General features: G+C 42.2%; 1 protein-coding gene across 1 annotated transcript; it reads right to left on the bottom strand.

Moving 5' to 3' along the window:
* Nucleotides 1-2,658: 2,658 nt before the first annotated feature.
* Nucleotides 2,659-23,157, bottom strand: RPA1 (replication protein A1; the record flags this gene model as incomplete). The annotated part of the gene is made up of 17 exons (XM_079545197.1): nucleotides 2,659-2,766; nucleotides 3,084-3,170; nucleotides 6,201-6,308; nucleotides 7,537-7,713; nucleotides 8,758-8,890; nucleotides 10,104-10,252; nucleotides 11,881-12,020; nucleotides 13,195-13,387; nucleotides 13,532-13,600; nucleotides 14,696-14,798; nucleotides 15,627-15,759; nucleotides 16,765-16,851; nucleotides 20,768-20,856; nucleotides 21,617-21,725; nucleotides 22,691-22,769; nucleotides 22,857-22,904; nucleotides 23,125-23,157. The coding sequence occupies 17 exons, from the start codon at nucleotides 23,155-23,157 to the stop codon at nucleotides 2,659-2,661; spliced, it is 1,845 nt and encodes a 614-aa protein (XP_079401323.1).
* Between the last annotated feature and the right edge of the window lie 90 nt (nucleotides 23,158-23,247).

The following is a 23,247-nucleotide window of genomic DNA, read 5'->3' as shown; positions in this document are numbered from 1 at the left end:
CATAGGTATGGCTGTGGGGATGGAGGAGGCTCTGGGATCAGCACCAGGGCACGGCCATAGCTCTCCTGCTATCCTCCTCCACCCAAAGGCTGCTGTGGGACCCCTAATTGACAAACCCCTCGTTAACCAAACACCTTCAGCAGCTCTGACCTGTGATCAGGGGAAGGCAATAGCCAAGACCTTCAGCTTACACGCTCCTTCATCTGCGTTTGCCTTCATCTATGTTTTATGTAAGGAGGAAGCCATACCCCCTCCTCAGGGTTCATTTTGCTAAATTAGCTCTTCCAGTCCCCTCCTAAAAAAGATCCTTGTTCTCCTACTCAGCGCATAGTCCTCCTCTGTACTCGCCCCAGCTGAGATTCTTTTTTGCCTCTATACGCAGCAGACCAGAACCGTACATTGCATTCGAGATGAGATCTCACACCAGAGGCTTATATAATCCCATCGTACTTGTATAGCTACACTAGAAATACCTTGCTTTACATAGCTTGATGTTTTTTATCATATACTAGCTGATTAAAGCGTGATTAAAACCCTCCAACTCTTCACTCGCTAATGAGCACCCACTTTACAGCACGTTTCTTTTTTTTATTAGCCCTCAAATAAACGACTTTTCACACCAACTGTTAAAGTTGATTTTCTGTCGCAGCTCTCAAGGTCACCCAGCTCCTCCTATAAGACACCTCAACACTCATAAGCACTGATACCTGCCACCTCAAACCCAACGAGAGGGATGTGCAGCCGTTCCCCAGGAGAATGAGCCGCCCCAGGTGTGCAACCTCGGCTCATAAAGCTGCAGAGCCAGCAGCTGCACGCCAACCCCGCAAACCTTCCCCCTGTCTACGGGCCTGAGACTTGGAAACAGCCTCAGGGAATGTTTGTGCATTACCCACAAACAGCTCTCAAAGTGGAAAGGAGGAGCAGAAGTAAAAGACTGGTTAGCAGAGTGGAAAGATAGATGATCACGGCTAACCCACCATTTGTCAATCCGGGGCTGTGCTGAAGACGGTGATTTTCTCGTCAACGCTTTATAAGCAAGGTCAGAGGGAACAGATACTTGGAGACAAAAATTCAAGGCATCAGCAGAAGGACCCAGCCACGATCCTCGGATTCTGAAAAAGAAGAAGGGGTTGTTTGTGCAATTAATGGGCCCAGGATAATGTCCTCCGTGCCCATCAGTGGAAGTGGCATTTTACAGCTCTTAAGCATAAAGACTTGAGAAGACAAATAGGAAATCAGGGCACTGCATGAACACACGAGGAAACAGTGCAAAATAAATAAATGCCAGTTTTGCTACCAGAGACCCACTGCAGTACTGCCTGGATGCTTGGAGCTGTGCAGCAAATGCCAAGCTGTGAGCTGCAGCCAGGGAACACATAATTAATGTGATTAGGAGCACACAGAGCTAGCATGCTCTGCTGACTGAAAAGCCCAGTAGCATAATTACTGTTTTCTGTACTAGCTCTATGTCTGAACAAATCTCAAAGCCTGGTTAGTTTTAGACTGCTGTGTAAACGTCAATAAAAATCCCAGAAGTGCCAGCTCATCAGCATTCTCAGGCACAGAAATGGTGAAAATATCACTGCATTTCCATGCCGTTAACATCAGGCAAAGAAGACTCCTTTCTTCAGTCTAACCTTAGAGTTAGTAATAAGGTAACGTCTCCCCCAAGTGAATGCTTATTATGAAAGCTAATTAATTGCTTTCCAGTAATGAGAAGCCTTTGGTGTTCAAAGAAAGCAAAATTCACTACGCAGGAATTAAACAGTGTTTATTCAAACAAAGCTCCCCCCCCATTGAAAGACCAGGTTTGGATTAACATGGTTACAAATAAAACCTAACAAACTGAACACAGATACAGAACACACATAGGAAGGAAACGCGTGCTAAAATCAGCCAAAAACCTATAGTATTAATTGAAGTGAAAACTAAAGCAATGCTTTGTAGTTGCCTAGATTTCCCTGGGGGATGGAGAGTCAATGCTTATCTGCCTTCCTCAGAAGAGACAATTTTGATTAATATCAGACCCATCTGACTCAGTCTATTAAACCCTGAAGGAAGGATATTCTTCAGATATAAAAGATATGTCTTTGATTAATAATTCTACCATATTGCCATTCCAAGCATTAACTGCATGGCACCTGTGGAAAGAAAAAGCCTTTGAATTCTACAGAAAATAACTAACTCGTGCTAATAGACCTGCTCTCCTTCGTCCAGATCTGAAGGCTGCATGACACCCCCTCTCCCATCCTCTGCAGAACAAGTCCAAGTGCCAAGGTTGTCACTATTTTCTTGCAAAGACGACACAATGGTTATGTAATTCAGGTTTATGTATAGCAAGAAAGCAAAGTTACTTCAGATTTTCTGAATGCTTTGTCTAAAGATACTGACAATCTGTCTAGAGGATCCTCTATAGTGCTGTCACGGTTTAATAGACCACAGGAGTCTACAGCGTCATGGCCATCGGGTGCACTCTTAAGCTACCAGGGGCACATCTTCAGAGAAACGCATTAAAATCACTCAGCCCACTGCACTGGGCCACCACTCGTGGTGTAACTAATGCCAAATTGTCATACACAGAGCAAGGAAAAAGTCAATGTAACATCCTCTGAGTTTTTCCTGGAAGTTTGTCGCTTTGATCAAGCAGCACGAGCCTTTTCATCCTAGCTGAGCATTTCTCCTGATGCTCGCGATCAACCTCTTGCTGTATTCTCTGTAGTTTACAGGTTTGACGTCCAGTGCTGTAGCCTTAATACGAGATTCATCCTGTGAAAGAGAAAAAATGGCATGCAGAAAGAATACTCAGTGCCCGAGGCGTTTGGTTCTAACCTCTCTGCCCTGGTAACTCACTGTTCGTGGTACCAGGATTAGCTGGGAGAGCAGACAACTCCCAGAGCAGCTACACTGCTTTCATTTGGAACGAGTCACGCTGGAGGAACCAGAGAGGAAACGGCTTTAAAGGCAGCAGATCCTCCTCTGGTGCCCAGGATTGACAGTGGTTGCTGTAAGCCACTTGAAACTTCAGCCCACAAAGATGAGAGGTGGAAGCCATCTCCTATGGCAGCACTGTGGAGGATACTTACGTTGTACGTCTCCAGTTTTACTCTGATCTTGAACTCATACGTGTTGAAATTTGCATTTTGAAAGACTTCTTCAAACGCCTGCTCGTTCTGTGAGGAGGACAAAGAACAGGTACCAGCTGCACACACTCAAGCTTCTGCAGTGCCATGACCCTTCACAACAGCTTACTTTTTGCTAGCATTCACAAAATACACAAACCAACTCATTCATGCACACAGACCCCCAAATTTTACACGCCAACACCACAGCTAAAAGCTTTTGAAATTATAGTTCAAGGTGAAAACAAACTTTTTAGAGATCTAAACAAAATAAGGCAGAATTGCAGCAAGCCTGCAGCCAAACAGACAGAGCTAACTAATTCACTGTTAGTTGTTATCAGTCGTTCAATTTCTTATCCATTGAAGCTGTGCACATCCTTCATATCCTGACTGACCCATTTAAACAATGATCTATAAAAGAGTGCATGTTTTGAACATCTTTTATAGCCATCAGAAGGCCATGTCACATTTACAACATAAGCTACTTCTAATTGCCATATGAGCACTAAACATAATCATCATTTATTACAGACAATTTGTCAAAACAATAGAAAATCAGACAAGTTGAAGACTGGAAAGTTTGTAGTTGTAAAAACATGCTTAAATCTTTGCTGATGTTCCACAAAAATGCTCCATCCACAGCATGATACATTAATACATTCATCTACCAAACACACCCAATCAGTGCACCCAGGAAAGGTGGAGCATCCCCTTCACTCTCATTCGGAGTGTTAAAGCTGCTGGTTTGAATGTGAGCAGTGCTATTTTACACCACATTGTGATTCTTCTAAGGTTTAGAAAGTGCAACAAATGAAAGCAAACAGAAGTAGCAAGCTGCAGACTGCCAAATTTTGGCATATCCTTCCTGAATATTGAAAACCCTTTCCTGAGACCATCACACGGATTAGAGGATAAGGAAGGTCACTTGATCAAGGATTTGGCTTCCATTTCCACTCCTGCCACAAGCTACACCAACCATTAGTGAGTGGAAAATGCTGCTAGCATACCAGTCACTGCCCCACAGTACTTTTCTGAGTAACAAGTGTGGTAGAAAAGGAGATGAAAGACTTGGCATGCCTATGCTTCACACAGTCCCTGGCTGTACGTGGACTCAATAGACACCGTAAGCAGCAGAAAGATTTCCACTGACTTCACAGGGCACTGGATGAGGTCTGCAGAGAAAAACCACTACGATGAGCTTACTGAAAACACATCGAGCACCAAATTTAAAGCTCGTAAAAGTGTCAAATCAAAAACAATTTCTCCCGGAACACAAAGCATTCCTGCTCAAGGGCTCGTTCCATATTATGCTCCATTTTCTATCCCCGGCCGTTTCCATTAGGCAGCTCTTCAAACGACATTACATGTTTGTATCGTTGCATAGGATCTGCTGTCTCTCCTCCACTCTCTTTGGCATTAAAAGTGACTAAGAAGTTTTGTTTGAACTCTAGCAGAGATTAAGCATGACTGAACTAAGACAATATTGACAAGATAATAATGTCTGAAAATGGAAATTCAGAAGTGCAGGCACACCTAATTAGAATGTCCTAGGAATACATCTTCCTACAGAACAGAGGTGTCCAGCCTGCAGGATGCTACAAAAACCTGTAGCATACAGACCACCAGCTTTACATCACTTACAATCCAGAGTAAAAGTGTGGGGTTATGGGGAAACTAGCCCTGCTTTACAGAAATGGCTCAGGACCCCCAGGTTTACAGCCTCCTGGGATCCCAGAGCCAAGCAAAGGGCTGAGCAATGACTGGAACAACTGTGGAGCCCTTATATCAGCCATACCATAGCCTCCATGTGGGAGCACAGCAGCATTCATAGACAGTACAGTAACTTAATGCATTTTCCACAGTATTAAAAAATATAAAACAAAGCCCCACAGATACTGTGTAGTAGTCAACTAAAAGCAAAAGGAGATTATTTTGGTGGGAAGAAAGGAAAACACAGCAGAGAAGCACAGAGACAGAGCAAAGAAAATACTGTCTGTTAGCATTTAATGGCTTACAGCCATGTTAAAAACCATTCTAATCTGCCAAAGAAAGATTACTTAAGCATCTCTGCAAATGACCTATTTTAAAAGTCATGGTTTTTGCACTGCCCTCAAAGTTTCTGGTAATATGTGATGAAAAAAGAGCCTTCAGAAACGGCCTGACACACAGGTCCAAAAAGCTTCCTGCCTACTTACAAAGATACATACAAAGCGTTCCGAAGCTTTTTGGTTTTGTAAACAATTTTTTGGAACACATGAGGGATAGCACTGCTCGCATTCATGCCTAGAACAGTTTTGTGCAGATCTTTCCAATTTAGGTACAATAAAACAGTCTGTCCTTTCTGCTGCAGTCAGTGGGTTACAGCTGTCAGCCCTCTAAAGGCTACGGACAGGAAGACAGCTGTCCTTCAAGGTCCAGGTGACAGGGACAAGCTGATCTTCAATCTAACAGCCAAAAGAGCTCAGAGGTAGACAGACTGACTGTGGGAGCAAACCACGGGGGAAACCAGGCAAATCTCTGTTCTCCAGGCAGATGGCCTGTGGAAAATAATCCTGAGAAGAGTAAACAAGTCCCTGCTAAGAACTTCAGAATAGGGAGAAGCGATGATTTGTGAACCTGTAAAAGATTCTGAAGTCCAACATCTGGAGAAAGTCTTTGGCCTCCAGACCTCTGAGCTGGCCTATCAGCTCAGAGCATGAGCAACATCAGCTTCTTCTCAGATAAATCCCTTTTCTCGTCAGAAAATCCCTTCCTTCCACATGAGCATTTTGTATTTGTTTTAATAATGCTATTGATTTCTACTACAGCAACATGAACACAACCCAGTGCCCTTGCACAGGGTTATGAGTACAGCAGGTACGCACACAGGGATGAGAGCACGCTCTCTGCTGCATCAGCACTGGTTCTCCACAAGCAAACTGCATCTTGCCCAAGTTGTGCTTTAAGTCAACATCACAGGAATATTTCCTTACTGGGAGGATCACAGAATGCAGGAAATCTGAGATCTGCTCAACAGCAAGGTGTAAAACACAGACTCACTTCTCGGCATTTACTACAAATGTAATAAGGTAACTGGCTGACCTTGTCCTTCAGCTCTCCCAGGAAAGCAGCATTTTGCCCAAGAATGAATTCTGCTGACTCTTGGAAGCAAGTCACCCACTGGTAATCTAGAGAGTCTGCAATGGTCACCTAAAAAAAACAAACCAACAACAACAACAAACCAAAGTAATTCCATCCAGTCGTACCGTCTTCTTTGAGCACCAGCTACAAGTGGTATTTATTTCACAGCTCAAGAACCCTGTGCACTTTCCATCACTGAGGGTGGAAGACAATTAACTTGTTATTTTACTTTTTAAAAGAGCTCAACAGAATGTCAGAGTCGTTTAAAGCATATTAGTGTTGTCAGCACGTTGTATCGCAAGAAGAGGCCAACAAGATTGCTGTGAATAAACACTGATAGATATTCAGTTCCTTTTCCTCTATCACTGATGAGCTGCAAGCATGAATAGGTAGCCCAGCACAGTAACAGCCAAGGGTGACACCAGCAAGATTGAGACCTGCATTTATTTAGAACGTGGGCTTAAATACCTGTGATGCTACGCTATGAGACAACTATCACAGTGTTCAAAAACAAGACAGAGCAATAAACAGATCAAGCACCAGCCTCACCCGTGAGGCTGCTTTGACAATTAGGAATGCAAAAATAGGAGACAAACTGTTTTTAAGGCCTTGATTTTAACCTCAGAATCCCCTTTACATTCTAGGAGAGTGACTCCGCTACATTAAGTAGTTCATGCATTCCTAGAAGTTATCTGCTAGAAATTATTCAAGCAGTTTGTGTTTTAGTGAGACTGCAGGGATAGTTCTCTCTGCATGCCCACCTGGCACAGCATTTCTAAGAAGCAGATACAACTCAAATGTACAGTGTAAAAAGAGAAGAAGGTTCAATGCTTATGGGGTATATCACAGTAATAATCCTCACTGCCTCCCGAAGCAGGCTCCATTAAAGCCTGAGACAGAACAATACCTACAAAAGAAAATGTACTAAATATAGGTAGCAGCTGTAAAAGTGCAATTACTGCTCTCCAGAAATGCCATTTTACTTCAGTTTATCTTCACTACTGAAGAGGCGTAGGCCATCTGTACTCTGCACTGCATAGTACACTTGGAAACCAGAATCAACCGAGCTAGCATCAACTTTTTGGCAAAGAGAAAAGCTTTTAATTGGAGCGCTAGGAAAACAAACTGCTTAGCAGCTCAATGAAACACCCCTCACCCAGGTACAGACACGAGTCGCTTCTAACCCACGGGCACCTCTGACAAACGCAGCAGCCTAACGTTCTCTCCAAAGCCTTCAGCCTGCAGTGCCCAGTGGAGAGCAGGGAGAAGCCCTGCCTGCCCCCACCGGCTCACTTACCAGCAGCATCATGCGGTACTTGAAGTCGGGGAACTCGCGGTCGCACTTCTCGCAGCGGTACAGTCCATTCTGCTGGTCTATCACTTTCTTGTTGCAATCCTGAGAGGGACAGGCCTGGTACATGCAGTTCTCTTTGCGCAGATGTACTATTGTGCCCACACAGCTAAAATAATCCGCCTAGGAGAGTGAGTGTGCAACATTAGCCTCAAAATACTCAGTGTTTTCCAATTCTGAATTAACTACAAAGCAAGGCGTCCACGCTTGGATATTTAGGATTAGGGAGCTTAACAGCTATGGATTATTGGGAAACTGTAAATCAACCCCTGTCACAATCATTTCCAGGCTTCCATGATGTTAAATAAAGCCCCCAGAGCAAGATTATTCTGTGTTTCCATTGCGGGGAACTCCGATTGCTAGGCTTCCTTCAGATAAAGCACATTTGCTTCTCCATTGTGTCTGTTCAAATCTCTACTTTTTCACAGGATTAAGATTCTGCACTTTCCTATGCTTCTTTTAGGAGTCAGTACAAAAAAAAAACTAGAAAGCCTACTGTGTAGCATTACAGATAAGCGTTTGATTAAACTATAGCCCACAGAACAAAATACCCACTCACCACACTAAAATCATCACCCTAATGGTTTAAGACCACAGCCAAGTCTTTCAACAGATGAACAGGGGTTAAGAACCACATGCAAGAAAGGCACCAGTAATTCAGCTATTTCCTGTGGAAGTTCTTTATCTAGATCAAAGTTTTTCTCTACCCTGAATGGCTTAGTACTAAAATCTTGAAAAGAGGAAAAAAAAAAAAACAGTTATACATTTTTAAAAATAGGTTGGAACAAGTCAAGAAGCACTTTAAGCCTCAGAATGCTAAAAAACTAGACCTGGCTCTAGCTTTCCTATTGAGCAGGTCTGCCTTGAAAACCCTTCCTCCAAATGCACCTGTTTGCCCTACAACACTTTGTGCTACTCACATTAGCATCTTGGGCTGGTCTATTTGTCACTCTTTATCCAAGACTTAGAAATCTCTTGCACACATAGGATCACGTTGCAACATCAGCAAGGGACTTGGCTCCAGAGCTTCAGTTTGTTTGGTTTTTGTTGTACACAGAGCAAGCACGCACGGCCCAACAACTGGACTCTCCCAACAAGCAGAACACCAAGGTTTTCTTCCCCCCCACCTCGAACACACAAGGCTTGCAGTCAGCTGCCATGCCTTACCTTATCTCCTTGTCCCAACCTCTCTGATTTGGCTTCATACAAAGTTTTCCAGTTGGTATTCACCCCTGATGCCGACCCACCCCTCACATCAGAGATGGAGGCACATTCCAGAAGCTGTCCCTCAGAGTCAAACCTGGAACCACAAAGATGCATTGCTATTTTTGGATGGCAGTCCAGCTTATCATAAACTTACGTTTAGTTTCATGTACTTAATACACAAAGGATTTTTTTTCCTTAAAAATCAATGATTGCAAAGGAAACAATTACAGTAATTTGTGCACACTGCAAACAAAAATAGCATTTCAGAATAAGTTAATACTCTGACTTAATTAGCATAGTATTTTATAAACCCACAAAAGGAGGGCAGCTTTGTTCTATATAACTGCAATTTGTTTGCCAGCTAGTGGTCAGACCACGCACTGCATGCTTCTTAAAGGCAGTCAGATAACAAGATTTAAGGGCATCAAGATATTTCCATAATTAAAATTAAATTACACGGTACCATTATCTTTGCAGCAGCTTCAAAAGGAAAAGCAAATAGCATTGAACAAATTATTCCTCCTGTGTTAAAATAAGAAAGCACTCCTTTTTTGAAAAAGGTTGTACTATCATCCCATTCAGCGTCTTTTGTGATTTGAGAAACGCCAATAGAACTCAAAACCAGAATGTAATTAAAATGTGACAGCAATAGCTAAGACCCACAATCAATTCCATCTTCAACAACCCTCTGAAGTATAGAAGCAGCTCGGCTCAATCTGAATAATGGAGAACGCCAACAAATATTTTATGCATGTTTAAAGGATTGAGGCAGAACGTGAGCCCAGGATTCACAAGAAGCGATGCTGCAGGGACTTCACCCCATTAGCACACACACCAAATCTCACTGTGTTAGGAGCTGTAGCAGATAATTTAGCAACTACCTACGCTAGAATGAAGCACTGAGAAGTCACTTGGTTTTCCTGATAAAAATAAAAGTGTTATTTTACTAATTGAAAATATCTGTTAAGGAATAGACACTAAGAAGTCAACATAGTTGCTGCAGTTCATATTAACGGAGGACACAACACAACTCTGTCTTCTCTGTTAATCAGAAAATAGAGTTGGTCAAAAGCCTCATTTCATGCAGTCTTCCAAGACTTTCGGTCAGCATGAGCTACACTCCTATTTTATTTTCTGACACGGAATTACAACAGTGCTTTAAAGGAAGAGAAGTTTCTACAAGCCTGGAACCCACACCCTATGCTCCCTTTCTTCAGTACTCTACAGTCTGCTCAAATGTAGATAAATAGAATAAAACAAATACTCCACAGCAGGAGAAATGAGTCGACACAAGCACACGGTCATACCATCCTCGGAGCTTGAAAGCCTCTGGGCTATCAGGGTTGACAACCACTGTACTTGATGACATGACAGACAGGCTTCTACCACCAAAATCAGAGACCCGGGCTCCTTTGATGGCTATCACAGGTTGTCTGGAACCATCAAACTTCTCAGCCTGCACGTGTGGAAAAAACAAACAACAGAAAGCATTCATCAGCATGCTACAGTACAGCTGCAGTCATAATTCACAGTCCATGACAAAAGACCAAACCCAAGTCAGACCATCTTAGTGTAGTTGGAAGGTATGATTTCAGACAGCAGCGCTGGGAGTTTAGGAAAGGCAGCTAACAGTTTTATAATCCTAACACCCCATTTCTTGGGGAACCAAAGAATCCTACCAGTGCAGCAGCTGTGCACCATCAGTTTAAAGAAGAGGGACTGATCATTTCCTTTAAGAGTTTTAAACAAGGATTTTAGAAAGGGAGATGGGCTATGGGAACAAAGGTTTCTCCAACCAGGAGTTATTTGGTCACATTAGTCTCTATGGGACATCAAACAACTCACTTGGCTTGACTGAGCCAATCGTGTCTCTTCACCTACAGCTTAAGAAGCATAGGTATGCTGACCAAACACTTTCCTCAGCTTTCTATTTTCTGTTTTTAATCTCATAAAGCTGCTTTAATGCTGTTCAGTTGCTATCAGTTTGTTATCCAACTAAAGTCTGACACTAACAAAGAATCTCTCGGCACTAGAGAGGTTTTGAAAGGTATAGATTTCCTGGACACCACACCACTTAACAAGCAAGGAAAGGATCATGTGCTTACGGACCACAAATGAGCTGGAGTTAGCCAGAGCACTTGCTGTATCCATGAGATACAAAAAGAACACACATCTTGACAGATAAGGCAATGAGTTATTGGGGAGATATGGATTCTGACGCTAGGTGTGCCAGCTGCAAGCAATAAGTCACTTCCCCTTAATGCTTATGTTACCTTTACTCTACAACAAAGCAAACATTTAACTTTCTAAAACACAGATCCCTGATCTGAGACTTACACAAGATGTTCATAACTAGTAACCCCTCCAGTAACAAGCTGGTTCAACCCCATAAAATTCTGATACTGAACCTCAGTTTACTTTGTTTATATCAGCAGATGGTTGACAATGTTCAGCCACCTCCAGTCTCAGAGCACTTGATCATTTAGCCACGAGGCACCACTGCCAGGCTGGCAGGATGACTCCCATTTTATAGACCAGAACATAAAACCCTAAGTATCTACACCTTGTTAAACAAAGCAGTTTGTTATCAAGATAAAGGAGCAGTTCACAGTAACTACACAAACTTTCCATTCCCAAAACTCTGACATTTTAAACTCTTAGTCTGAAATACAGCCTTTCAAACCCCTAGTTAAGCAGCAATGTATTCAGGGTAACAAGTACCCTACCCTAAGAATAAAACTCACAAACAAGATATCTGTAGCCATCGGGCTTCTCCATGATCAAACCCCAACTCGTATCCTTTTCTAAACCAGAAACCTGTTATCTACAGTCTTTGTGCCTGAGACATCATGTCTGCAGTTGTTCAGAACACATTAGTCAGATCATGTCAGCAGTCTGTCAGAAAAAGGTTACGAACATCACACCTGAATGAAACCAGACAGTCTTTCACCTTCTTTCTATCCCAGATCCTCCAACACCCAGGACTCTGTCTCAGCACTGTGCCCATCTTAGATGACAACGGCGTGGATTTCTTTACCCTACACAAAGAAACCTTTGCTCAAGAACAGGTAAGAGAGCACATACCTCATTTCCCCATAGCGTAGCTGTCACCAGTTTCCCTGATGTATCCATCAGATGCACATTCCTCTTCGATACCTCCCTATTGCTAGCTTTCACTACAATTTTAGTGACATCTTCATAGCTCTTACAAATTCCAATTACATCTGAAAAAGAGTTACAATTTAGTTAGAGTTGCTCAAGGGTCACAGTTGGGGAATACAACACCACAAGAGAAGAATTCATTCCTAGTGTCAGATTTTTACCTTGTAATATCCTAGCTCCCTATTCAAATCAAATCTGATATGGAAATTAAGTGTATTATGGCAGGAGTGCTCCACTACAGAATTCTTCGGTGCTTTAATTTTGTTGACGAATTCATTAAGATATTCATGAATGCAAGCCTCACCACATTAAAGAGATCAAGGCATCACAATCTATTTCTCCATCACATTCTGCCAAAGGACTTCAGCCCGGGTTCCTGCTGTGCTTAAACACACCCTTGCTGGTTAAGCAGAAGGCTCTTGGGCACGTGGCCTCAAAATGACTAACACAAAGAAGGAACTGGCTGCTGCCCTTGCTGCAGCCCCCAAGACCAGAAGCTGCAACTTGAACAAGTTTTGGAGGCTGAACTAAATGACCTGCAGAGGTCCCTTCCAATCCAAACCACGCTGCGATTCCTGTGAAGTCGGCACGTTTTGGCAGCAAGAGCTAAAGCAGAGCCCTTTGCACTCCCCAATAAAAACCTATTTTGAACATCATAGGTCTACCTTTAAAATTCCTAGCTGAATGCCTCTGAATCACATGCATCTTGTGCCTGTGAAACCTGAGCTCCCTCGCCCCCACCCAAGCCTCTGATTTTTCCGGAGTACTCTGCCCAACGAATTACAGAAAAACAAACCTCCAATACTTCACAAAGCAAGCCAAAACAGTCATGCAACTTGGACTCGGATGCAATGCAGTATGCCAAAATCACTACGAGATAATTAGATAGTGAAAGCAAGCAAGACCATGGAAGGTATGAAACGCACACGTGCTGAGCAAGGACACTTTTCTTTCAACCCTTTTCTGTGGAAAACAATGATTGTAAGACAATAAACAAGTAGCATTTACTGTCTTTCGCTTGAAATGCAATTTTGCAGAGAAATCAGTATATATTGTTAGTAGAAGAGGATAAAGACACCTTAACCATCAAATTGCCTAAGGCATTTTTAACAGCAACCACCACAAGCTAAATCCACCCAAAAGTTCATCTCCTATTGCCCACTGCCTCCCCCGTATTCACAATACTAAAATAAAGTTTCAAAGTCTTAAGCATGTCATTTCACTGCTCAGACTGACCGACAATCGAGTCTTTGGGTGTGTTCTCCAAGTCAGAGATGGATACAAAATCAAACTGAACAGATGGAAGATGCTGGGCATCATCACAGGGCACAACTGAAGTCTCATTAGTGAATGTAATCTCATAATCATTCTTAACAGCTGTATATTGCTTGTTAGCAGTCTTCAAATTGCCTTTGGTAAAATAATATACCTAGAGGAGAAAGCAATGAAACAGAGGATATTATCAGAAGTCAGACAGAGAGAATAGATTGTGTTCACCTTTAAAAATCCTTGCTATGCTGAAGTGCCTCTTTTCTAGCTCATGTCAGACCATGAAATCACAACACTACCGTACCTTGTTCAGTTCAATGAGAGGAAAGAACTTGTCTGCTTGATCATTGAAAGCTGTAGCTCTAATCTCACCCTGCAGGAAGACAGGAGAGGCGGTCAGAACTGAAATTCAGCATAAGTAAATAAATTACATTAAGAAATCCCTAACAGTGTTTAGTGGCATCAGTTCTACAGACAGCACGGGCTGCCAGGCTAGCCTGAACACCTGAGAAACAGACAACACTCTCCTTACATTTACAGTTATAACTAGAATGACATATTCCACACCTGACCATCAATTCTCAGATTCAAGTCTCATTAGCATCCCTAGAGCTCTGGAATTACCATCACACAGACAGCACTGAACTCTTGAAGCTAGCATTAGTTGACATTACAGGAAAGGAAAGTTTGAACAGATCACCTAGCTCCACAAGTTAGCACGCAGTATCTTGAGCTAAGTCCTGCTCATAAACAATGCCAAGTCCTTAAGTATTTATTAATAACAACTATAAATTCCCTAATTTTTTTTTGTTTTTACATTTGTCTACTAAGAGCACGCAGAGAAAACAAATGGCTGATGACAACATGTTACATTATTAACCTCACATTTTATACTAAATATAATCTTGCAGAATCTTGTTTGTTTTCACGACAGAAGGCGGTAATTTGATAAGAGGTTTGACAAACTACCAGTTTAGTTGGATTAACCAGATACCATTCCCCAAACAAACCACAGATGAAATTTCCGAGTGTTACAATAATTTATAGCCTGATTTCCTCACGAAAATGAAAGCTTATAACTTGGAGGCGACGCTCCTTTCACTCCTTGTTTTGTACCGTGTATCTAAGTAAGGGTGAGAGCTCATTCTCAATCCGAAGGAAATGATGACAAGCAAAGCATTAGGTTGTCTGTTTCCCTAAACAACCATATTTTGAAGCTGCAAAAATTGAGTCACATACTACAGACTTTGATGAAAAAATAATCAGCAACGCCATACATTTAAGACTTCACGCTGGATAAGGACTGGATCACTGATGTTCAAGTTAATGAATATAGAATATGAACTTCAGTCATAATCATAAAAAAACCACATTTTCTGTAACACACTTTATTTCTTCTATTCTGTCTTTATGAAGGGTTCATCAGCTTCTGGCATCCATCATCTTTTTCTCAATATAGAACACTTACGCTCTCATCAACCAGCTCTATAGAGAAGAGCTTCCCTTCACCACGGGAGTTGCTCCATGTGCGGATCTGCCCTTTTTGGGTAACACGAGCACAAATGGTCCACCTGAAATTGTGCAAGAAATAAGAGCTGTTCTATATCTTCTTTTATTTATATATGTTTTGGTTGTGGTGGTTCTTTTTTTTTATTATTATTTTTAGGAGAGATTGAATTTACCAACCTTTGGAACTGGAATGACACTATTTAAAAAGCCACAATTTTTCCACTGCGCCTCAGCAATTCTACCTGCCTTTCTGCTGCTATTTTCATGTCCTCGACCATTAAAGGCAGAAAGTTATATAGAAAGCAACAACAAAGCCAATCATAAAACATCCAGTAGGACACAGCAGCAAACTGTCTTTCTGCAGAGCAGCACACCTCAAACCTTTCACTCTTCTAGGGTAGATTTCTCATACAACAGCTTGTCTGTTCTGAAAATCCATGCTAGAACTCAAGAGCCCAATTATACGATTTGCATTTAAACTTAGGTAATCAAATCACTCTGCATAATTTAAAAACTGTCATTCACAAAATAATTACCTCCTCGAGCTTTTTCAACAAAACAGTAGCCACACTGAATAGCTTACTGAGACGTTCTGTCATTACCTTACCAAAAAGATGATCAGGAAAAAAGGTGAGTCAAACTGCTTCTCAACTGAAATATTAAAAAGCTATCAAGCTCAGCAGGGTAACTTCACCAAGTTTTGAGATTTTTCAAAGTGCTGATGAAACAAAACCTGCACGGCCATTTCTGTAGGTTTTATGCTTTTGTTGCCCTGTACCTCTCCCCCATGTCAACAGATAAAGACCGAACTTAATGAAGAATGATTCAAGAGATTTCATACATCTCTGTAAATATGATAAAGCCAAGCCTGGCAAACCATCATAACTCACTTTGATTGGTATGGATTCAAGCTGGCAATGGGCACCACTTTGGACTGTGTTCCCCCTGGTGTCTTCACTGAGCTGGGAGCACTGGCTTTACTAAACTGGTTTGAGGGAGCATGGTACTTTGGAGCAGCAGAACCTTCCAAAAAGAGAAAATAAAACAAACACAACAAAGCACACAGCATTTCAGCCACGCAGACAAAAAATGTAGGTGAAGATCAACACATTCAACTTGCTATAATATAAAAGTTTGTTGAATCACTCCTACTCTTGGTCACACCAGTTTTTTAGCCTGCAAGTGAGACTCACTCAGACCCTAAGAGCACATACAGTGAAGATGGAGATGTGGTCAGTCAGTCTGGTGGCAAACAACCATTTGGCAGTACATATGGCACATTTTAGATCTACACTTGGACAAACAAGTAAGGAATGGCACCCAACAATCAAAGCACCTCCTGATGTCAGGCAATACTACTACTTCTAAACAGAACCTCGTTAGCCTGTAAACGTAGGACTTTTTTCCTTCCTGTCCTTAAAGCTGACAATAACTTGTTTTCTGCTGGAATAGCAAGTGTCCAAATTTTGCAATTTCAAAATACCAAAATCATTCCTAAACACCAGGGTGAAAGCAGCACCAAGGGTTGGACTTGGATAACCTCAGCACTTTAAAAATAAGCCTACAGGTCGCTCGCCTTTTTCAGCACCTTGCTATTTAAAATCTTGATCAGAACATGTCCTGCACCACATAAGCTGTTTGGCCTCAATAGCTCAGCACTGACAACACAACTTTCAGCCAGTTACAAATTGTAGCTGATTTGGGTGCCCGCAGAGCACCTTTTCAAGAATGCAGAATTGCATCAGAGTAGATGTTCAGTTCATGCTGCTTTGGCAGAGCTGTTTCCTATTTGTTTTACCTGGGGAAGAGGGGAAAATGACTCTTAAAAATAAAGAAATCTGCCTCAAATGACAGTAGCCTCTTGGGACAACTCATCTCTTCAAGCTACAGGTTCATCTGATGTGGTTTCTTCTGCAACATTATTATGGAAAGGGCCTTTTTCTTTTTTTTTTTTTTTTTTTTATTTTAAATTTTAGGTTTTGCTGTGCACAACTAGAAAGCAGAAATCCCACCCAGGATTATTCTTACCTGCTACTGACAAATTGCCATTCTGTTGCTGTGGTTTGTTGGGTGCTGTGTTGGCTGTTGGAGCTGAAGAACGTTGCTGTCCCTGCCCTGGTAATCAAATTGAAAGAGACCATTTAGGACAGCAGGGAGCAGAGTAATTAAAAACCACCCTTCAGCATTTTCAGGAAATTAGGTTTGCATGAAAACAAGATTTTAAACACAGAACACACGCTAAAACTCAGGTGTCACAGGGCACAGCAGCAGTAAGCTATCTGCTCACCAATATTAACATGGAGGAATTTCAGTCAGATCTCTTTCCTCAAGCAACTGCTTTCTACTTAAGAAGAATTCAGCGTTGACAGTTATTTAAAAGGACAGCACTGAAGTAACCCTGACAACTTCTCACTTCTTACAGGCTTCCATTGCTCTGACAGGTAGTTTCTGCTACTATCTAACAGACAGCATTAAAAAAAAAAAAAAAAAAAACATAGGGAGAACTCCTTAAAATTCAGAGAGGCCAAAAAACCACTGGGTAAAGTCAAACCTGTAGTTATAGAAAACACTTGCTACATTTTATTTCCAAAACATGAAGAAGTGATGGGAGGTGATGGGGGTTCTTGGGATACAATGGCCCACTGCATAAGGAGCATGCCACACTGAGTACATCTTATGTATTTTTTTTTAGGCTACAGGGCTTTTACTCGAATTGTATCTCTAATAAACTACAAGAGAAAGTACAGAGTGACATATGTAGAAAAACATGACGCTACAGAAACAACCCATAGGTCAAAAACAGGAGAAAATTTACACAAACAATCATCTTCCCAACATATTTTGCCTCTAAGTCAGTCAACACCCAACACCGTTGTCTCTTTGGGCACAGCTAACACTTCAGCCACCAGTCTGCAGGGCATCCTTGGCCAAGGTAGGCAAAGTCTCTTTGTTATGTTTAACAAGAGTGTGGAAAGTGGATGGAAAGTGGAAAAGTGAGATTGAACCCATAAGCACTGCAAGGAACAAAGCAGAGAATCCCAGAACAGAATGGCAAGAAAGGATAGCGCAGAAGGACACTACTACCCTGGTAAAGCACAGCCTGATGCTGCTTACCCTGCACAGGTAGCCCTCTGGTTACTTTTAATCCAGACCAAGGTAACAGCACAAAACCACCCTGCTCCTCTCATCCCAGCAGAGACAGAAGTCTCCCTAGCAACAGCGTGACGTCAAACAGCAACGTGCATTTACTGCAGAATCCACTAGATGGAGGAACCAGAGTTCCCCCTCCTTCAGCTGCCTCACTCAGAGGACTGAGTCAGTGCTCAACCCCAAATTCATTGCAAGTAAGAGAAGAGGAAAAGGACAACACTTCAGAGAAAATATGCCTGGCCGGGGAAAGAAGAGACAAGAAGAGAAGTGTGCAAACGAAGGAAACCCAACGCTTGAAATACCTCACAGAATTATCATCAGGGTTGGAAGGGACCTCAAAGATCACTGAGCCCAACTCCCTATCTCTACCTACCTCATCACGTTCCTGCTATATATATTGGCTTCACAGAACCCAAGACTTTGGCTACACAGCCCAGTCTGATGTGGTAGCTGTAGTCCAAACAATCTGCCACTGAGAGGCCCTGCTATGTCCCTGTCCCAGGGCTGAGCTGCAGCACAAATGGAGGAAGGAGGAGGAGATGCTCTTTGAAAGAACACACACCAAAAAGCAACAGTGGAAAGAGCAGGAAGAAAAGCAAATGTATAAGTATACAAGCATTTCAGCACTGAAAGATTAATGACAGAAATTAAATATAAGTAGCAAGTAATTGTTACAGTAAGAATGAAGTCCAACATCAGAGCAATTTCAATGAGATTAATGACAGTAATAACATTACCATGTAGCTTTGTACAAAGAACTAAACTGCTCCATCTTAATTTTCAATACTATAATGAAAAGCTGCCTGAGAAGTTTTTATGGTATGTATCAAGAAGATTGCATCTCCAGCTTCCTTGTTAGGCAGATTAACCACCTACTGCTCAACTGCAAAGTAGCCAAAAGCAATCTCCTCACTGCCTGGGTCCTTCTGGGATAGGAAGGAATATCATTTCATCCCAGGTTGGCAACTTGAGATCAGTATTTAAAGTAAGACTTGTTTTCTGTAACTGAAATATTGTTTAATGTTAAAAACAAACAAACAAACAAGCCCTAACACCATCGCTGTGTGTATTTTGTGTTGATGTTAAAACAAAGCATACCCTGCAGCAAATCTGGCATCTCTTAACCATCTATATTTGAGGCCTTCATTGCTGAGTACTCCTGTGTGTCAAAGCGAAGAACAGAACTTTCACCAAAATAACTTGAATTTTACCAGAATTTATACTCTTAAAGATGTATTTTTGGCTCAGTTCTGCAAGACAGAAGATTTCTCTGTTGTTTCTAAGCAACAGTATGACAAGAACACCACAGTTCACAAGAAACGTGCTCCTGTATCATACAGGCAAGTGATAGGAGGAAGACAATACAGTCTGCTCAAGAGGTGTTCCAAACATCTTGGTCTCTACAGCAACTGTGAGATTAAGCCATAAAATCCGAGATGTCAACACATTTTTTAAACAGCAATTAGCTAAGTAACTATCAGAGGAACAAAGGATTCTTTAGGCTCATTTAACAAATGCATCTCTAATTCCCCAGGAAAAAGAAAAGTTGATGAAGAAAGATGCCTTGGCAACAAAGTCTTATTTCTACTTCAGTTAGCAAAGCAGATCTTAAACCAGAATTGCAGTACGTACCACCATTTGTGCAAAATATCTTACAGAAATTGCTGTCACTACTCTGTGGTTCCTTAACAGTAAAAACAAATTGATTCATTTCCACCAGGAGAAAGACAAACGGAAAGATTCCCTGAAAAAAAAAAAAGCTATTTGCTGTAGAGTTTCAGCCATTATCCCTACGTGCGCCAACAACGGAGAAACTCAGATGTTTTCTTTAAGCATTTATTATCCTCTCTCTTGTCAGGAAAGAAAACTCCAAGAAGGGGGCACACATCTGAATGTCTCAGGGGAAAAAAAAATACATTATTTTGGAGAAAAAAAAAAAAGAAAAAAAGACATTTGCCCAAGAATTCATTCTGCACGTGAAAATGAAGAACGCAGTTATTGACACAACGTGAAACTAATAATTCACAGACCAAGGGCCATCCAGCACAGCATCATTTTTCAGATGGCAGGGAAGGAAGAGGTACTCAGGACAGCCTGCACGCTGGCCATGTTTTCTTCACCGTAAGTCACCTCCCTACTTTGGGCAATTTCAGTTTCAGTGCTTCCATTCATGCAGAGGATGCATTGTTATGTTTAACAGCCTTTAGTGGATTATTATTTCTTTTTTTCTTTTTTTGCATGCAATTGCTTTTTGAAGCTGTGCCAGTTTCTGGCACCTACCTCATGTAGCAACGTGCTCTGTGATTTAGCTACGTGCTGCCTGGGAGGTGCAGTACAGCCTTTGTTTTAGAACTGTTAGTTGATAATACGAGAACTAAAGAGTATCAAATGGATCTAGAAAAGAAAGAGATTCATCATTCTTTACTCATCCCCTCTGTGCCATCTTACAGTTTTATAGATCATAATTACGTCTTCTTCCAGACGTTTTCTTCCCAGATAGAAGAAATCCTACCTTCCTTGGTTACTCACTATAAAGAGATACAGAACAGCTTTCACATGCTCACTGCATCCCTACATAAAGCCCACTAACACATAATACAAACCTGCCAGTGCTAACACAAAGCACAGACACTTCTCAATACTCCTTAGAGATGGAAGCTTCAGCCAAGATGCAGAGCTTACAAAAATATGAACAAACCATACTTTGTGTCACACAGACAGCAAGGATTTTCAAGATGGGAACATTTCTGTTCCAAGCATACAGGAGTCGCACATGCTTGACTGCTTCTTTTTAAATGAGAAGAAAGGAACCAGATAGCTGAAAGAGTGTGATAAGAGGCAGCCTGCTCACAAGAGGTTTTTGTTTATAGAGGAAACTCACCTTCGTTGTAAGGCACTGGGTTGCCAACAGTCCCACCAACCATATCAGCAGTTTTCAGGACATCTAAATCCATCAGTATAACCACTCTCCTACAAACACAAAATAGACAGTAATAAAGACTCACCCCCTCTGTAAGTCTATCAGGCTCTGAGTATCCTCCTCGAGCAGATATGAGAACCATCCACTAGGGGCTGATTCTTTGTACAAGGGAATATGGAAAACAAAAGCTCTCCACTATCAATTTAACCTGCTCATGTAGTACAAGACTTGAAAAAGTATCACATTTCACCAAGGACACTGACAGCAGGCTGAATGGGCACACACAAATGCCTTGAAACAACAGCGTTTTAAAAGCATTAAAACCATGCCAAATTTCTTAAGAGAATCCACTCTGCCTCAAAAGTTGTTGCATTTCCTACACAAAAACATGGAATAAAAAAAAAAAAAACAGATGCAGAAGTTCAGATCGTGCTCTCCCACACATACATCATTTTCAGACAATCACTTCTCTCAGATCACTTCTCGTTTTACTGTACCTACCTCAGTTCTCTCAAAGTCTCACAAAAGATTAAAGATTTCACACCACGTAACCTTCGCTGCTTCTTTTCCACAGCAAGTAGTTTTAAGTGAATTGAAACGAAGCAGTACAATTTGGAGTATTCCACCTGGAAGCCTTCAATTACTGAGTTACTTTCTGCAAGTGCTTACGCCGTGTGTTTTCCTTCCTGCACTTATTATTTTCAGAAATGCCTAATCAAAAAGATTTGGCCTTCACTTAGTCCCACAGGACAGAGCATCCATTAGCACAGCTGCCTTTGTGTAGAACCACGCTTAAAGAAATGCACGTACCTTCCATCTTTCAAGCTGTTGACAATGAATCTGTTAACCTGGCAAATACAGTGTGCTGATAAACGTTCCTCTTCCACAAGGGGGTTCAGCTGTGTCGCCAGCATGAATGCTACAGGGACAGAAGAACATTAAATACATTAACACATGCTATTAAAGGGGCTGCCCAGTCCCAGTCCACAAGCATTACATTAGATCTACGACAGGCTCAGTTAATAGAAGCACATAGAAAACAGAGTAACAGATAATAAGCTGCAACCCTGAACATAAATTATGTTGTATTCATTCCCCAAAATTCTAAGAGTGCAATGACTGATCTCATCAGTGTTTATATATATTGAAAGAGTGCAAGCTAAATGGATGGGACCAGGCTCTGTGTAGTGGTGTGAAGCAACAGGCAAAAACTGGAAAGGAGCACAGGAAGCTCCATACAAACGCACAAAAGAACTTCTTTACTGAAGGTGCCAGAGCAATTGAACAAGCTGCCCAGGGAGGTGGTGCAGTCTCCTCATCTGGAGATATTCAAGACCCACCTGGACATTTTCCTGTTCAACCTACTGTCAGGAAACTGCTTTAGGAGGTGGGCTGGACTTGAAGATCTCCAGAAATCAGTTCCAATCCCTGTGATTCATAGAATGGTTTGGATGGGACTTTTAAGATCATCTAGTTCCAACCTCTGTGCTATAGACAGAGACACGTCCCACTAGATCAGCTTGCTCAAAGCCCTGTCCAGCCTGGTCTCCAAGGAGGGAGCATCAACAGCCTCTCTGGACAACCAGTGCCTCACCACCTTTACAGTAAAGAATTTCTTTCTAATATGTAAACTAAACAATATGATTTCATGATCATGTACTAACATCAGAAGAAGACTGAGATAAATTACATTTAAAATCAGTGTTACAAAACCACATCTAGAATTGCCTGAGCGTTACAATGCAGCTGCACACTTTAGCCAAAGCCTGTGCTCCCCATACACCCTACTTTCTTCAGTAATGGGTTGATTGTTATGGAAACTGACATTACGCTAAAGCTGTAGCACCGTTGGCACCACCACACTTACAAACACCTCATACTCACAGGAGAGCGTGTTCACCCCATCGCTCATCAGCACTCGGTACCGAGGAGGCCCATTTCCTGTGGCGATAGCCCGTGTGTTCTGTGGGAAAACACCAGCTCAGCATTTCTTGATTCCTCAAGCCCTTCAAAACCACACATCGATGCCTTTAGCAACCCCAGTACTCACGATAACTTGCAGCACGGGCTTGCAGACGTTCTCTCCCTGCATTATGGCCTGGAAAAGAGAGGAAGAGCATGAGAACGGTGCCACGCTGCGCTCTGAGACCGAACGCTGAGAGGAAACGGCCCACGGGGCAGCGCCAGGCCTCTCCCCGCACCTTGCCCCCCCCCCCGGCCCTCCTCCACAAGCCAAGACATGACGCAGTCCTCACGTTCCCCCCTGAACCTTCACACGCCAGACCCATCCCGGCTCCCTCCGCCTCAGGGTCCCTCACCGCGATGGCGCCTTCACTCAACCGCACGCTCATGGCTGCGCTGCGCTACGCTCTGCTCTGCTTTCCACACCCCCCCGCTGCTGCCGCCAAATCCTCCCGCCGCCCCGAGCCGCGCTCCTCTTT

This window comes from Tetrao urogallus, assembly GCF_951394365.1.
Source record: "Tetrao urogallus genome assembly, chromosome: 20".
NCBI classification, from domain to species: domain Eukaryota; kingdom Metazoa; phylum Chordata; class Aves; order Galliformes; family Phasianidae; genus Tetrao; species Tetrao urogallus.
This window is presented reverse-complemented; position numbering and strand designations above follow the sequence as displayed.